Below are 15146 nucleotides of genomic sequence, written 5' to 3'. Positions count from 1 at the left end.
CATTCATGACAACCAGCATGTCCTTCCCAAGCCTGGACCATCACATGCTAAGGACAACATGCTGCTGCTTCTTCCTGGGATCAAGGTTCTTCTTTGTCTGGAAGAACAAAGCTCAGCTCTGGGACAGGCTGTGGCCACTGGCAGGTCATGGAGGGAGGAAAAAAAAGGAAGGACGGAGGCCAGCAGCAGCCAGTGACAGAGGCAAGGGACAGCCAGTAAAAACAAAGGACTCCCTGAGGGGGACACTAGTGGTACTATCATACCCAGCTTCACAGCATGCAAAAGACACCTCCCAAACCAGCCTCAGTGGAAGGCAGCAGAGGTAATCAGGGTTGGGTACTGGTGTCCCCTTCTTGGGTTATGGGAGCTGGGGCTGGAGGGCAGGGGATGGGGATGTAAGCATGGGCATGAATGTGGAACACAGAAATACAGTCTTTTTTCAATAATTCTTGTTTTGAAAGGCAGGCACCTTATTTCACAACCTGTATCCCCAGAGCTCTGCAATGTGGTTGAGGCAATGGTGCGCACGTCAGCAGCTGTGTAGGAAGGAAAGGGTGACTTTGCTGTGCACCCCCAGCTCCTGTCCCTCAGTTCTGCAGTGGAAAGGGGGTCTCAGTTATCCACTTGGCTGGGATAGGCTAGAGGGTCTCCAATGGGCTGCTCAGATCTGGGGGCTTTTCGCAGATCCATGAAAAATTGTTTAAGCAGTTGGAGTAGCTCATCCTGTTAGACAATATTCTTGCACAAGTCTTGGGCCAACTTCTCCTAGAAGGGAAGGAACATGTGAGACATGCCACCACTATGCTCCCAGCCTGATGCCAGCCTGTGGTATCTGCCACATAGCTGTAGTCCCAGGGCCCCTTAGCCTGGGCAGGAAGGCCAGAGCACTGCCCATGACCAAGCATCAGCCCCATATCTGGGACAGAGAGTCGGGCTCTGCCCAGCACAGCTATGCCTGGCTGGTGAAGGTGGGAGAGGTGCAGGTGGCCAAGATGGAACAACTTACCCTTTATACAGATCTGTATCCCACCTCTCATGTTTATTATGAGGATTTTGATCTCTCTCTGCAATCCAGTACGTGTCATCACTCATCACCAAAAATTGCTGGGGACAAGAGAAGCTGTCAAGCAGCTGCCCCATGGCCAGTGCCCACCTGGTTCCCAGGAGCCACGGGGCCAGCCATGCTCCTCCCCACAGGCTGCTGGGACGGGCACCCAGGGCTTGTGCCACCACCTCAGCATGTCCACAGCTGCCATGCCGCTGGCACCACGGGGTTCTGCCCAGCCCCACCGTTGCCCACAGCCCCCTGGGGTGCTGCAGCCCCCCCGGCTCTGTACCGGCAGTGTCCAGGTTGGCCAGTTGCCTTGGACCAGCAGCTGAGCGGATTTCATTCTGCAGTCATGATGGCTTTCCCACCACGTCTTCCTGCTCACCGAGATGAAGAGGCACTTGCCCCTGTAGAGCACCCAGCCTGAGGGGCAGCAATCTGGGGGCAGGGGCACGGCTCAGGCACTCACCCTCCCACGGGTGCTCAGGAGGCCCAGCCTGGCTGTGACCAGCCCCCACATCCCCCCGGCAGCATCACTGCCTGTCCCCCCACCCCCACCATGGCCCTACCTGTATTCACGCAGGCACGCAGGCTGCTCACAGTGCTCTTGCTGGCCCTGAGCTCCCCCTGCACCTCCTGCATCTCCTCCTGCAGCACAGCCAGCTCCTGCCTGGTGTGCCCCAGCTTGACGTTCAGGTTGCCCAGCTCCTGCCGGCTGCTGTTGCCCTCCTGCCACGCTCGCTGCAGCTCTGCCATGGCCCACGCCAGCTCCAGCCGCATCTGCTCCAGGCTCTGCTCCCGTGCCCTCACCTCCTGCGAGAGGCGGCCCCGCTCGGCCGCGTGCTCCCGGGAGGCGTCCTGCAGGCTGTGGGTGACCTGCCAGTCTGGGGACAGCGGGGGTGAGCTGGGGCACAGCGATGGGACAGCCCGGGCAGGGCCACGTGGGCTGACCCTGCTCAAGGCATGGGCCTTGCAAGGGAGAGTGGGATAAGAGTGTTCAGCCTGTGGGCAGAGACTGTTCTGGGGGTGCCAGTGGGATGGGAAAGGAAGTCCCAGCGGTGGCAACAGGAAGGGAGGAAATGTGAGGCAGTGGGAGGCAGTGGGAAGCAATGGGAAGCAGTGGGAGGCAGTGGGAAGCAGTGGGAAGCAGTGGGAGGCAATGGGACACAGTGGGAGGCAGTGGGAAGCAGTGGGAAGCAGTGGGAGGCAGTGGGAAGCAGTGGGAAGCAGTGGGAGGCAGTGGGAAGCAGTGGGAAGGAATGGGAGGCAGTGGGGGGCAGTGGGAAGCAGTGGGCGGCAGTGCAAGCAGTGGGAAGCAGTGGGAAGCAGTGGGAGGCAGTGGGAAGCAGTGGGAAGCAGTGGGAAGCAGTGCAGGCAGTGGGAGGGCAGCTCAGGGCAGCCAAGCAAGCAGCAGTGCTGCCCCTCAACCAGCAGCTCCAGCACCCCCGGGCTAGACAACCCCCCAGCAGCCTGGCCCTTGCCCAGCCCACTCCCAGTGCCCCCCTCCCTGGCCACCCCCCCACCCCGCGGCCCTCGCCCTGACTCACAGCAAGTCCCCAGGGCCACCACGGTGGCCACCAGCAGCAGCAGGCTGGCTGCCAGCAGCCCCCCAGCGACACGCCAATGCCGGGGCCGGCGCCCTGCAAGAGATGAGCGCCCACGGGCATCACCGCACGGTCCCACAGCCGCCGCCCGGTGCCCACTCTGCACCAGGGCACCCCCACAGTGGTGGCCGCGGCCGGGGCCTCACCTGGGCTGGCTGCCATGGGCACCGGTGCCGGCGGCACGTTCTCATAGGGGCTGTCATCCTCATCGGGGGCTGCGTGGCAGGTGGGGGAGGTGAGCGGGGGGGGCCATGGCAAACTTCAGGTCGGCGTAGACCACGCTCTGGGCCATGCGGGTGGGTGCTGCCCCAGGCAGCAGCAGTAGTCTGATGGCTCAGGCTGTGGCAGGCTGTGGCCAAGACTCCATGGGGTGGAGCCACTCCTTTGCATGCAGAAAAGCAGAAGTAGTTGCTTTATTTGTAAAACGTGGGTTTATTTCTGAGGCCGCTGTGCTTTGTGGGGGTGGTGGGTGAATGAACTCCGTCCTGGGCAGCACACTCCGCACCCACCTCCCCAGGCTGCAGTGAGCCCCAAGAAACCCCGTGTACCGCCCACAGCAGGGCCATGCTGCCCCATGCATCACCTTCCCCAACCCATCCCCTGCTCAGGAGACAGGATGCTGTCACGGTAGGTGCTTGGTCCTCCACTCATGCCAGGAGGGACTCCCAGGTTCATCCATGCAGAGCTGCCTGCTGCTGGCACGACCCAGGTGGTCTATAATGTAACCGTAACAGCCCCCAGAACCAAACCCTCCCAAGCCAAGCCTGAGCAGGCCTTTTAGGCTCTGGCAAATCACCCAGCCTCAAAACAAAATGAGGGCACTTTTGGTGACTTCCTCAGACTCGGCAGGCACCAGGACAAAAGCTGCCACACAGCCCAAGCCCTCTGTGGGACCAGGGAGGTAAAGGATCACCTCTCAGCTGCCTTTCCTGAGAAGCATAAACCCCAGGCATCCACCATGATCAGAAAACCCAGAGCTTTGTGGGGGACCTGCTCCAGCCTACACAGGAGCTGCTCCACACTGCCATGAGGCCGTGAGGTCGCTTGGGTAGATGCTGGCTTCTGGCCACTTCCTTCAGTGCTGCAGCAGCTGCAGTTTCCCACTAGGCAGCAACATGACCCCCCCAGTGAGCGGGAAGATGCACCTCCATCCCACCACCCTCATCCCCCCAAACCAACCACAGCATCCAGGCGCAAGAGTTTATTGGCATAGATCCAGTGGGATAAAGAGGTCTGACTGAGGAAGCAGTGGTGCCCAGGGATGCCCATGCACTGAGGCTAGGCAGGAAACAGGGTGGAGGGACACACTGGAGGTCCTCACTGTCATCAGAGCCCTGCACAGATGTAGGTGGTGTTTCCCCAGAAGAAGGCAGGGGGCGAGGACCGGAGCCACTGCAGGGTGGCTGCACTCCTCGCACAGACCCAGCCGAGGGCTTCCCCACACAGACCACCCGACAGCCCCAAGCCTGACACTCTGCCACAGGCCAGGAAGGAGCTGGTGGAACGCCGGATTGGGAAGAGCCTGAAGGGAGAGAGTGAGCTGAGATGGGCAGGAAAGGCTGGAGTCATCACATCAGCAGCTCCTCCAGCCAGGGACCAGAGGCTGCACAGAAATGCTGTGAGGGCAAAGTTCACCCTCCCCATGGACCACTGTTCCCTGCCACCCCCCTCCTAATTAGGATATATGCTCTAATTGCCCCCACCCTACCCCTGCCTGTTTGACATGCAGCCCCCAACCTCATCATGCACACAGCACCCCCAGGTCCCTCCTAGCAGGGGTCAGCTCCAGCTGCACCAAGCAAAGTCCCTTTCTGCAAACCTGCTTTTGGGGGACCACCCCAGCACCTCACCCAGGCAGGGTGTGGGCACCAGGGTCAGGCCCCTGCAGTCTTCTCTCCCCTTCCCTAAAATGCCCCAGTGCAGCCCTGGAAAAATGAGACGTGGGCAATACGTGGAGCACATCCCTGCATGCCAGTGGGCTGCCTGTTCCCCTGTCATCTCCCCAAGCCCTGATGCTGGACCCTCAGCATCCCTGGCTGGGGAGAAGTTGACAGCCTCACCCTTTCAGTGGGGTGCCATCCAGCCACTTCCAGTCAGACCTGGAGCCATCCCGTTTCAGCCCCACGTGGAAGACCTCCATGTTGGCTGTGCGCACCAGGAAAGCCTAGCAGAGGAGAGGACATGCATGAGCTCCCTTGGGGGGAAGTCCGTCTGCCACTACATGATGGGGTCTGCACAGTATGGGCACAGCATCGCCAGCTCCCTGCCTGGAGATGGGGCTGGCGATGGCTGAATAACTGCTCAAGGATCTTGAAGTGGTCACCAGCAGAGCCCAATGCCTGCAGGGAGCTGGACAGGCCAAGCTGGGTGCACTCACCAGGGTGGTGTTGGCTCGGATGATGACCAGCTGTGCCCCTCTGGAGCAGCATTCCTCTCTGCTCTGCTCCCAGCTCTTTTTGGCAGAGGAGAAGTAGTAGCACTGCCCTGCATCCCAGAGCCAGCCAGCTGGGCAGAACTGGCATCGCCCTGCACATCAGAAACAGTCTGCAAGAGCAGCCAGGATGGGGCAGCCAGCAGGGGCTGCCACCAGCCCTCAGCCCAAGGGACAGGAGGGTGACAAGGGGCAGCCAGGGTACCAACCAACCCAGTGTACTCCTATGGTTACCCTGCGGAAAGGACCCTCCGCTTGCCTTTTCTCTGGAGCCCAGCTCCCACATCCCAGCCCCAGCTCCCCAGCAGGAGCCCCGGGGGAGATGGGCTGGTTACATGAAGGTGCTGGCATCTGGCAGGTGAGTCAACCATCCATGTTTGGGGACGTGATACAAACATCATTTGCAAAACACTGGGAATGCAGTTAAAATTTCAACTTCACCAGAGACTGTTCAAAAGAGAGTGCCTGATGCCATCTGGCACACGGATGCTCATGGCAGCCATAAGCCTGGTGCTGGTGCCATGCCCAGGTGATGCTGAACCACACCAGGGTGTAGCTGTTCAGCAGTGCTGGGGCAGCTCTCCATGCCGTGGGCCAGAGGACAGGCAGCAAGGGTGAAGGAAGACTTGAAGGGGGGCACATTCAAGAGGCAGGATCTGTCCCTGCTCTAGAATCAGACATCCTGTCTCCAAACCTCATCCAGAAGCCTCCTACCTTGCAGCGTCTGTTGCCCATAGCTGGGACTCTTGTCCATGCTCCAGGGACCATGGGTGCAGCTTGCCTGCTGTAAATCTGCAAAGAGGAGCACAGGAGTGTCCCTGCTAACCCTGGGCTCCTGCAGCTGAGGGCATCCTCCCCTTTAGGTGACCTGCCAGCCAAGCCCACCAAGGTCCTTGTGGCTTTTGTTGTGCTTGGGAGCCCATCATACAACAAGCTGCCGGGGAAAGTGTTTCTGCCTTTCAGTTTTGATTTCAGTGTCAGTGCTGTCCCACCTGTCTTCATTTCATTGCCATGTGATGGAGTGGGATGCCCCGGCACTGTCTTCAAACCCACGCTTCCTCTCCCAGCCAGCCAGATGAGGTCTTGCCTCACTAGTTTTCCTGCTTGCCCCAGAACCCGCAATGCCCTCAGCCCCAGGAAGGAGGGCCCAGCTCCACAGGCAAGTTGCAGCTCTGTCGGTACACAGGCCCCATCATGCCAACCCTGACGCCAAGACCCCAGCCGGAGAGGTCCAGGCATAAGCAGGTACTCACTGTGGAAGCTCAGACTGGTGAGGATGACTTGTGCCAGCAGGAGCAGCAGCGAGAGGAGAGCCAGGCTGAGGGCTGCCCGGCACCAGGGCAGCCGCACCGGCTGCTGAGGAGCTGAGAGAGGGAGTTAACACGGGCCCTGGGGGCTTGGTGGGAGCAGTCGGGACTCCCCAGCCAAGAAAGGTCTGTGAGCCCCAGGAAGGATCCCAGAAGACAGAGGGGGAGCCCAGGAGAACTCAGGGAGAGCCTCTTTGCAGCACCCTGACCCTCCTAGAAGTTGTCTTCCTGCAAACTGTGCTTAGCACCAGGTGGGGGAAGCAGAGCAGGGGGTCCCTGTGCGCGCACTGTGGCACTGGGGTGCAGTGAGCATCCCCTGCCCTTGAGCCCCTACTGCCCCACACCCTGAGAGCAGGCAGTCTGCAACAGGAGTGGAGAGGACCTGTCTGGGAGAGGATACCCAAAAGAAGGGAGATGGGGAGCAGGGCTGGGGCCATGGCCCTGTGGAGGGCAAGGGGCTGCAGGAGCACAGGAAACCAGCTGGGAGAGATGGGGTGCCAGGGGCCAGGAGTGCTGGGGTGCCAGGGGCAGGGAGCAGTGTACAATTACCTGGTGGGGGGGGGCAAGCGCAGATCAGCGTACATGACCCTCTCTTCCATCCCCTCCTCAGTGTCTCGCTCTGCGCCCCACAGGGAAGCAGCAACACCCTCCTAGCTCCCTTAGGCAGCCGGGTATGATACGAAATGGAAAGTGCCACTTCCCGGTAGGGTCCCCAGAGACACCACCTGGGCCAGAACCCTGGGGGCGTCACAGCACTCACAGCAGTGGTGGGGCAAGGGGGAGCCCCGGTGAGGCTGCCGCCCAGGCATTCCTGGCACGAGGGAGCCCCCCGCCCCCGGCTTCGGGGCAGCGAGCAGTGAGGCCAGGGCTGGCCCGGGTGGCCGTGTCACAGTCACAGAATGGTTTGGGTTGGAAAGGACCTTTAGAAGTCATCTAGTCCAACCCCCTCTGCAACGTCGAGGCTGCCCCGACCCCTCGGTGCTCAGCAGAGCTGCCCTAGGGACTGTGGGGGGGACCCGGGCATCCTGGGGGAGCAGGGCACAGGGCACCGTGTGGGGGCTTGCCCCGGTGTGGTTTCTGCTGCATTTTTTGCATGGGGCTGCAGCTGCATCTCAGCCCCGGAAAGCGCCGTGGGTGCGAGGGGGCTGGGCTGCTTCTTCCCCTCCTCGAGCCGTGGGGGCTGCCAGGACAGCCACCCCTGCCGTGCCCTGGGCAGTGGTGGGTGAGTGCCCAGCACCCCCGGGGTAGCCCTGGCCCGGGCTCCCCGCCGCACCGCGTACCGCACCGCTGCGGCGGGGCTGGGCGGGCAGGGGCGGCGATGCCTGAGGGTGATCCGGCGGGTGATCGGGACCGTGGCGGGTGGCGCGGCCAGGACTACGTTTCCCAGCGGCGCCTCCTTGGCCTGCACATGCTCGTTGCTGCTCCCGGCGACTCCCGGCAGCTCCGGGCGCGGCGCCCGGCGCAGCGTAGAAACACTCCGTGCGGCTGACGGTGCGACCGCCGGTGCGGCTCCCGGCGGTCCCCGCCGCGGCTCCCCTTACGGCCCGCGGCGCCGCTCCCCGCGGCTTCCAGTGTAGCTCCCGGTGCATCTCCCGGCGGCTCCCTGTGCAGCTGCCGGTGCGGCTCCCGGCGCGGCAGACTCCCGGTCCGGTGCGTCCTCGGGAGCGTACGGCCGAGCCCTGCCCATCCCAGCCTCGCCACCCGCCCAGGGCCGGGCTTCCCCCGAGCTCCCCGCCTCGCCCCCGGCAGCATGCCCCGCGGGCGAGCCTGGACTCAGGCGGAGGTCAGCAGCCTCCTGGCGCTGGTGGGGGGCTCGGGGGAGGCCGCCCTGCTCATGGCCTCCACGTCGCGACCCAACGAGGCTCTGTGGCGGGAGATCTCCCGGGAGCTGACGGCAGCCGGATACAGGCGCAGCGTGGCCCAGTGCCGGTCCAAGTGGAAGGCACTCAAGCAGGCTTTCCACTCCGAGCGGGAGAAGCGCCGGAGGGCAGGACACCACTCGCCCCGTCTGCCCCCACACTACCGAGCCATGAAGAGCATCTGGAAGGCAGCCGGGCAGCCCGTCTTCGGGGAGCGGAGGATGCCAGGTGAGTGCTGGGGATGGGCAGATGGGCTTGGCAGGGCAGTGGCATGTGGGATACTGGGGGAAAACGTGCTGGGCGGCCACCCAGGGTCTGTTGATCTCTTTCTTTTCCTCTAGACCTGGTGAAGCTGCCCCCCAGGAAGCACAGGTCAGCCCATGCTACCTGCTCTCCATCCTCACCCAAATCACCAGGTATCCATGGGCTCAGGCAGCCAGAGTGGGGCTTGTCCCAGCTGTGGGGTGGCAGGCATCCCTTGTCTCCTAGTTATTGAAACTTTTTTCTGCATCCCCTCACTCTCCTTCTGCAGAGCAAGATGTTGGCGAGGATGCTGCAGGCATACTGCTGTCCCCGCTGCTGCAGTGTGTGAAGGCCAAGACAGAGAACAGTAAGTACCAGGCTGCCCCGCTGCGCCAGGCTGCACGGCCACGGCTCCAGCCCAAGCCCATGCCAGCATGATCTTAGGGGATTCGGGGGCCCATCACAAGTGCCTCAGGAAAGATGCTCTTGAATGGGGGTGTTGGGACTTCCCTCTCAAGGCTTTGGCTCCAAATCAGCCCCAGAGCATGGAGAGGATGGGGATGGCTGAGACAGGGCAGGAGGGGCTCCCCAGCTCTGTGAGGACATGGCAAGGCTGCTGGCTGCCCCATGGCAGGTTGCGGGGCTCAAGGTCTTTAAGGGACGGTGGCCCCAATCCAACCCAGGGAGCTCCTCAGCTGTGCAGCACTGCAGGGCATGACTCCCCTTACTTTGGCAGGTCCTGGCTCCCCCCTTCCCTAGTAACACCATAAAGCTTCGGATGAGTTAGGACTGGGTGTGAGGGCCAGAGATGCCTGCAGCTCCGCTGCCCTGCAGCCCACCCAGGGCAGATCCTGTACCCCCTCACTGTGCACACTTCCTGGGGTTTTGGCACTGAGGTGATGCGGGATATGTCCCTGGGTCTGGTTTGCATGGGCGCCCTGGCCAGCATCCCACACTGGGTAGTTACCTTCTGTCTCCCTAAATTCCCCCTGCAGTTTCAAGTGGATGTGGGATTCTCCTTCACTTCCAGTCCTAATCTGTTGTGTAGCGTTGCTGCGTGCTGCTACGCCGCTGCTGCCTTCCAGCCCAGAGGTGGCTGCATTGCAGTGGTGGGTGAGTGACTCCTGCTTTTGTATCTAGCTCATAAAACACTTTGGGGCCCTGCAGGGCGCTGTGGAGCTGTGGCTAGGGCATGTCGGGCTGCGGGGCTGGCCGGGGCAAGCTGGGCAGACCTGGGGCTGGTGGTGATCCCCTGACAGGTCCTGTCAGACGGTGCATCATTCCTCTCTGCTCTCTCCCAGCAGCCAGTGGGGACCACATCGCTGGAATGCCGCCTGCTCCCCCTGCCATGCCACGTAAGGCTTTCCTTGCCCCGCTCAGCCCAGTAAACTCCCTCAGCCCTGCAAGCAGGGTCTAATATGGTTCTCATTGCAGATGCCAGTCACTGTTTCCCTCTGCTTCCCCTCCTGGGTGAGTACCATGCCCAGGCCACCGTGTTTGTGTGCCCCAGGGCAAGAGGCAGCTGCAGCTCACAGGCTCTGTCTGCTCTCCTTCCAGGCTGTCACACTGCCCTGAAGCAGGAAGGAGCTGAGCAAAAGCCTGGTAAGTGTCTGTGGCTTAGAGCAAGTCCTCCTGCTTCAGGGGGCAACTCTGTTCTGTCCTGCCTGTGGGAACAGAGGGCAGGGGCTCCTGCAGGCAGTGCTGTCCCAGAGCTCTGCAGCAGGGTCAGGCTGAGCATGGGGCTTGGGTGGCTCCAGCACTCTGGTTGCTCCCTCCATGCCAAACCATTGTGGCAGGGTTTCCTGGTGAGATGTCCCTGGGTATGGGAAGAGGAAACCAAGTGCTGCCAGTGGCTGCCACTGCCCTGGGCACCCCCAGGATGGCTGCCATAAGCGAGCAGCTGGCAGAGGGTGAGGAGGCATCGGACACAAGCCTGCACGGTGGGTCCTCCCTGCAGCATCCTGACAGCCTCACAGGGGGCTCTCGGAGCTGTGATGAGGGTTTGCTGCCACTGACTCCCCTCTCACTGCAGGTTCCAACGTGGCAGGCTTGCTCCAGAGTGTCCAGCAGCTGCTGGTGCAGATCCTGCAGACGTCACGTCAGCAGCAGGCGCTGCTGGAGAGCCTGGCCAGCGACACCGTCTCCCATCTCCATCTCCTCTCCCACAGCCTGGTGCAGGTGGGTGAGACCTTGCACCAGCTCCTGCTCCGTCCACAGACCCACCCCAGCCCCCTTGGCCACTACGTCCCTCATGTGCCCCTTTTCAAGGGTGGCCCTGGGGAGCCTTGCTCTGCCAGCACTCCCCACACCTCCTCAGATCACAAAGAGGAGCCTCGGGCATCCCCTGCTGCTGGCTGCACCCCTCCATGAGTGCAGAGTACCAATATCCCCCATCCCAGGGGGAATGACATCGCTACACAGCCGCGGCACAAGTCTTTATAGCAGAGGTGCCAGATATTTTCGAAAGTTTATAGAAGAGAGACATTTTAATAACATTAAAAATAGCTTTTTTACCAGCAATGAAAATTGACTGATTCTTTCCACCTCTCTGAGGGATGTTCCTTTTCTCACTTCTGAAATGAGCAGAAGGGGAACTCAGCTATTTACAGCCTCCAAGAAGCATCCAGGCTGCACACTGCGGGGCAGATAACACCTTCTGTGCCCCTGCCTGCTCCCTGACAGCTTCCAGCTCTGGCTGGAGTGGGCAGGACCCCAGCCTGGAGAATGGTCTTATGGGCTGGGGAGGGGAGAAAGGCTGCTGCTGGGGCTGGGAAGGGCAGGGAGGAGGCACAAACTGCATCCTGGGCAGCACTGCGGCTGAGCGGACAGCACATGCTGCAGCCATGGTCCCTTGGTCACCAAGTCTTTGGCGGGTCACTTCCAGCAGGTGAGCTGGGGCTGTCACAAGCAGTGCTATGGACTTGCAGCATGCTGCGGTGAGCCCCCTCCTGCTGCCAGGGCTCAGGACGTGGATCGCTGTCAGGTAGCATAGGTTGCAGATGTGCCATGGCACATTGTGCTTGGCAAAGTGGTCGCTGGCTCTTGCTCGGACAACCACCACCTCCGCCAGGATGCATGGATCCCACATGGGGATGGGGTGGACATGCCAGCTGCCTCCAGAATCTTCTTGGCCACATCCAGGGAGAGGATGTAGCCAATGCTGCTGGCATAGGGTGGTTAGACATCAGGACAGTAGCCCTGCCATGCCACTGCGATTGCTGGAGGGCTGGTGGGTGATATGCAGGTAACCGGCCGCTTCTCCCAGAAGAGAGACCCCACCTAGAGGCTGGTCTGTGCCAGGTCAAGCCTAGCCGGGAAGGTGGGCAAGTGGTCCATGTTGAAACAGTTGTCATCCATCTTGAGGATGTAGCAGGGCTGGCACTACTCAGATGCTGTGCATGACCTTCAGGGTAAGGTTGCAGTACATGTCCCTGTAGATCTCCAGCAAGATATCTCTGAACTCCTGCTCTTTCTGCAGAATGCCCCAGCCTACTGCTGCCTCAGGTGCCTGCCCCACCAGAAACATTGCCTGCCAGGGGCTTGCCAGGGCATGCCATGTCCTTCAGATGCACGTGCCAGCCAGCTGGAGCACCTCATGTGTGGCCAGGCCATGGAGAGGGGCCAGGGATGTGGCCAACAGGGGCCACTAGTGAGATAGCCAGGAGACAGGCAGGTGCGATGACACCAGTGAGCAGCAACATCGCAACCCAGACAGACAGCATCTGGCAGGGGGGAAGCGTGGGTGAGCAGTGCTGGGAAAGCCCATTACCTCTTGCAGCACTGTCCCTCATCCCACACCAGCTACACACCCTGGGTTGTGCCTCTGGCCATGCTGTGGAGACCCACTGTCCCCATGACTCAGTGGGCAGGGAGTCAGGGCCTGCAGGTGCTGCTAGGAGCAGGGCCGATGGGGACGATGGTCCCATGACCGTGTACGAACCTTGCTCTACGCTCCCAAGCAGAAAGCAGAAAGCAGCTGGCTGCTGACCAGCAGCTCTGGCCCCAGGTCTCACAGCGGTGGGGCTTGCACACAGCTCTGCCCTGGCTTTCCCCCTTGGGAGCTGATCAGGGTGGGTGAAGGCAGGAGAAGGGTGGGATCTCCCTTCCTGAGCCCTGCTGCTTGAAACCAGTGAGGCTGCAATGGGAGGGCACCTTTGGATTGTGGTTGCTGATGCACCCCTCTAACCCTGCTGTGCTCCCCACTATCCTGCTGTGCTACCTGTCATCCCTCTGAGCTCCCCACCACCCCGCTGTGATCCCTTATCATTGTACTACACTCCCCACCACCCTGTCTTGCTCCCTGCCATCCTGCCACGCTTCCCACCAGAGGCTGCAGCCTCCTCTCTCCAGCCCTGAGACACCATGGCACCCTCTTACAGAGCCCTGGGGGTGCTGGGGCAGTGGGGCAGGACGCTTCCCCACACAGAGGGGGCAGGCCACTGGCAGGAGGTGGTGCAATGAGGGGTGCCCTGGGATGGGGTGTAGTAGGGGGCTGGCTGCAGAGGGGATGGGATTGAATCAGGCCCTGCAGTGGGGTGCTCTGAGGGTTGCAGATTTGGGGGAGTGTGGGGTGGCAGCAGCGTGCAGTGCCAGGAACTGGGAGGGTTAGACTGAGCAGGCAACAGGGTACAGGGGCGGCAGTGGGGTGCAGTAGAGTGCAGTGGGGGTGCAGTGGGGTGCAGTAGGGCAGTGGTGGACATACAGGGGCGGCAGTGGGGTGCACTGGGGGTGCACTGGGGTGCAGTAGGGCGGCGGTGGGGTGCAGTAGGGCACAGCCCGGGCCCCACGGCACCAGCCAGCAGCGCCCGACGCTGCCCGTGCGAGCGCGGCCGGGCTGGAGTGACATCTCGGCAGCCAATAGGAGATCAGGGAGGAGAGGTTGGGGCGGGGTCAGTCCAAGGCCCGCCTGACCGTCAGGGGCGGGGCCGAGGAGCACTCTACCCAATCGCAGAGGCTGCGGCGGAGCACGGGCGGCGCAGCCAATCATGCAGCGGGGAAGGGCGGGGCGAGGGCGTGGGGGCTCCCCCGCGACGTCACGGGAGGGGGATCCCCCAGCGGGGCGGGGCAGCCCCCGGGGCTCCTGCTGGGGGGCTGGTACCCAGCCTGGTCCAGCCTGGTCCCGGGCGGGGGCATCGCCACCCACCTGGGGCGGCCGGGCAGGGGGTGTCCTGCGGTACCCTCTGCTCCCAGCACCCCTTACGGCGCAGCTTGGGGTGCCCCTTGCCCCGGCACCCACAGCCTGGGCACGGGGCGCGGTTAGAGGGGCAGTGGAGCAGGGCTGGACCCCAGCCCCATTCCAGCGAGCCCCCAGCCCTGGGAGGCAGGCACCGGGCGGTTAGAACAAGGGGAACCCGGGCTGGCACAGAGGGGCTGCAGGTGGGGAAGGGTCTGAGACTGGCAGACTATCGCTGGTTCCTGGGGGTGTCCATTTGAGACAAGCCCTGTTCCTGCTGAGCTCCATCCTGCTCCAGACACAGGCAATGGCCTCGTGCTTGCAGGGCACAGCTGGAAGAAGACAGAGAAAGCCTGGGGAGAGGAAGTGTCCTTTTGGGGCATGCAAGGCCTTCTCCAGGCTGGAAACAGAGGTGAAATTAGCAGCAGATCTCAGCAGGGTTTCAAAGCCACTCTCTGGTGGCCCAGGGTCTGTGAGGGTCCTGCTCTGGGCAGCCAGGACATACAGCTCCTTCCTGCTCCATCCCAGACAACAGCTGGCAACAAGGAAGCTGCAGCACACCAAGCAGCCCTCTACACCCCAACAGCCATGTGACCCCCCCCAAGGCAGCTATGGCAGATCCCTGGGATAGTGGAGGCCTGGGGGACAATTTATCCCTGGGTTTATCCCACTCTGGAACAAGTCAAAGCTGCACCACTCTCCTGATTGTCTCCATCCTGCCCAGCCTGCCCCAGCCCAGAGTCTGTATATAGTCTAGAGGAACTGAAATAATAAAATGTTTCTACCTGCCAGTGGAGCAGGCAGCAACCCCTTTGTCCCGTATGCCACTCCCAGCCACCGCTGGCATGCCGTGCCCTGGAGGCAATGCTGTGTGCCTGCTGGAGCCTGGCCCTAGCCCACAAATCAGAAGCACAGATACAGTGACCCAAATAACTGCCCTGAGAGCAGCTTTGGGTTGTGCCCTGTGGTTGCCTGTTCGTAGCCCTCAGCCCTGAGGGTTCTCCACTACACCAGCTCCTCCTCTTCCCTTTCCTGAACCAAAGGGTGCCCCAAGTCCTGGGGTGACTTGGTGAGGTCACACACAGACCTCCTGGCCATGGCTTACCCATCGCCACCCTGCTAAAGCCCCTAGCCACAGCAAAAGCACTGGGTGATGGCATTAGGAACAGTCCCCTGGCTCTCAAGCCTTGCAGAATCCTGCTCATCAGCTCCAAATGCTGATGGAGAAGTTTACCATGGGGTAAATCACGGTGCAGCATGACTCCAGCAGGCACCCTGTGCACACACTGCTCCTACCTGCTCACACTTCTCTCTGCACAGATGGTCAGCATTAGCACCTCCCAGGCTGCTGAATGCCTGACCTGCTGCCAAAGATAGGTCTGCAGCCTCTGCCAGTGGGGTGTCCAGAGGGTTGGACCTCTCCGGGCATGAAGTCACCCCTGTCAGCCCTCAGGCACTTCCCTATTGTACTTTCTTTTAGA

At 61.7% G+C, this 15146-nt stretch overlaps 3 protein-coding genes across 4 annotated transcripts; 1 reads left to right on the top strand and 2 right to left on the bottom strand.

Annotated features, from left to right (window-relative positions):
* Positions 1-459: 459 nt before the first annotated feature.
* Positions 460-2944, bottom strand: LOC121081350 (B-cell differentiation antigen CD72-like). Its single transcript, XM_040580296.1, is given in 7 exon segments — positions 460-762; positions 1007-1104; positions 1338-1486; positions 1618-1932; positions 2596-2688; positions 2799-2898; positions 2900-2944. Coding segments are annotated over 7 exon segments (924 nt in total). The 3' UTR covers positions 460-638.
* Positions 2945-3978: 1034 nt separating this feature from the next.
* LOC121080749 (killer cell lectin-like receptor subfamily G member 1) lies at positions 3979-6989 on the bottom strand. The gene is given in 6 exon segments (XM_040578872.1): positions 3979-4174; positions 4713-4816; positions 5030-5178; positions 5798-5875; positions 6337-6447; positions 6920-6989. Coding segments are annotated over 6 exon segments (708 nt in total).
* A 1050-nt stretch (positions 6990-8039) lies between these two features.
* LOC121081165 lies at positions 8040-10969 on the top strand. 2 transcript variants are annotated; one of them, XM_040579979.1, is made up of 8 exons: positions 8040-8477; positions 8591-8665; positions 8782-8859; positions 9797-9847; positions 9927-9962; positions 10050-10094; positions 10289-10432; positions 10525-10969. In XM_040579979.1, exons 1-8 carry the CDS (start codon positions 8141-8143, stop codon positions 10860-10862), a joined length of 1104 nt encoding a protein of 367 aa, XP_040435913.1. In that variant the 5' UTR covers positions 8040-8140; the 3' UTR covers positions 10863-10969. The 2 variants fall into 2 exon arrangements, with proteins under 2 accessions (XP_040435913.1, XP_040435914.1); XM_040579980.1 differs by lacking the exon at positions 10289-10432 and having other exon boundaries at positions 9794-9847.
* The last annotated feature ends 4177 nt before the right edge of the window (positions 10970-15146 follow it).

This window comes from Falco naumanni, chromosome Z (assembly GCF_017639655.2).
Source record: "Falco naumanni isolate bFalNau1 chromosome Z, bFalNau1.pat, whole genome shotgun sequence".
Classification (NCBI taxonomy): Eukaryota; Metazoa; Chordata; class Aves; order Falconiformes; family Falconidae; genus Falco; species Falco naumanni.
This window is presented reverse-complemented; position numbering and strand designations above follow the sequence as displayed.

Coding starts and splice junctions, on each gene's coding strand:
- LOC121081165 (XM_040579979.1), top strand. CDS start 8,141: ATGCCCCGCGGGCGAGCCTGGACTCAGGCGGAGGTCAGCAGCCTCCTG. Junction 9,963..10,049: donor CCCTCTGCTTCCCCTCCTGG/GTGAGTACCATG, acceptor CTCTCCTTCCAG/GCTGTCACACTGCCCTGAAG. Junction 10,095..10,288: donor AGGAGCTGAGCAAAAGCCTG/GTAAGTGTCTGT, acceptor CCATTGTGGCAG/GGTTTCCTGGTGAGATGTCC.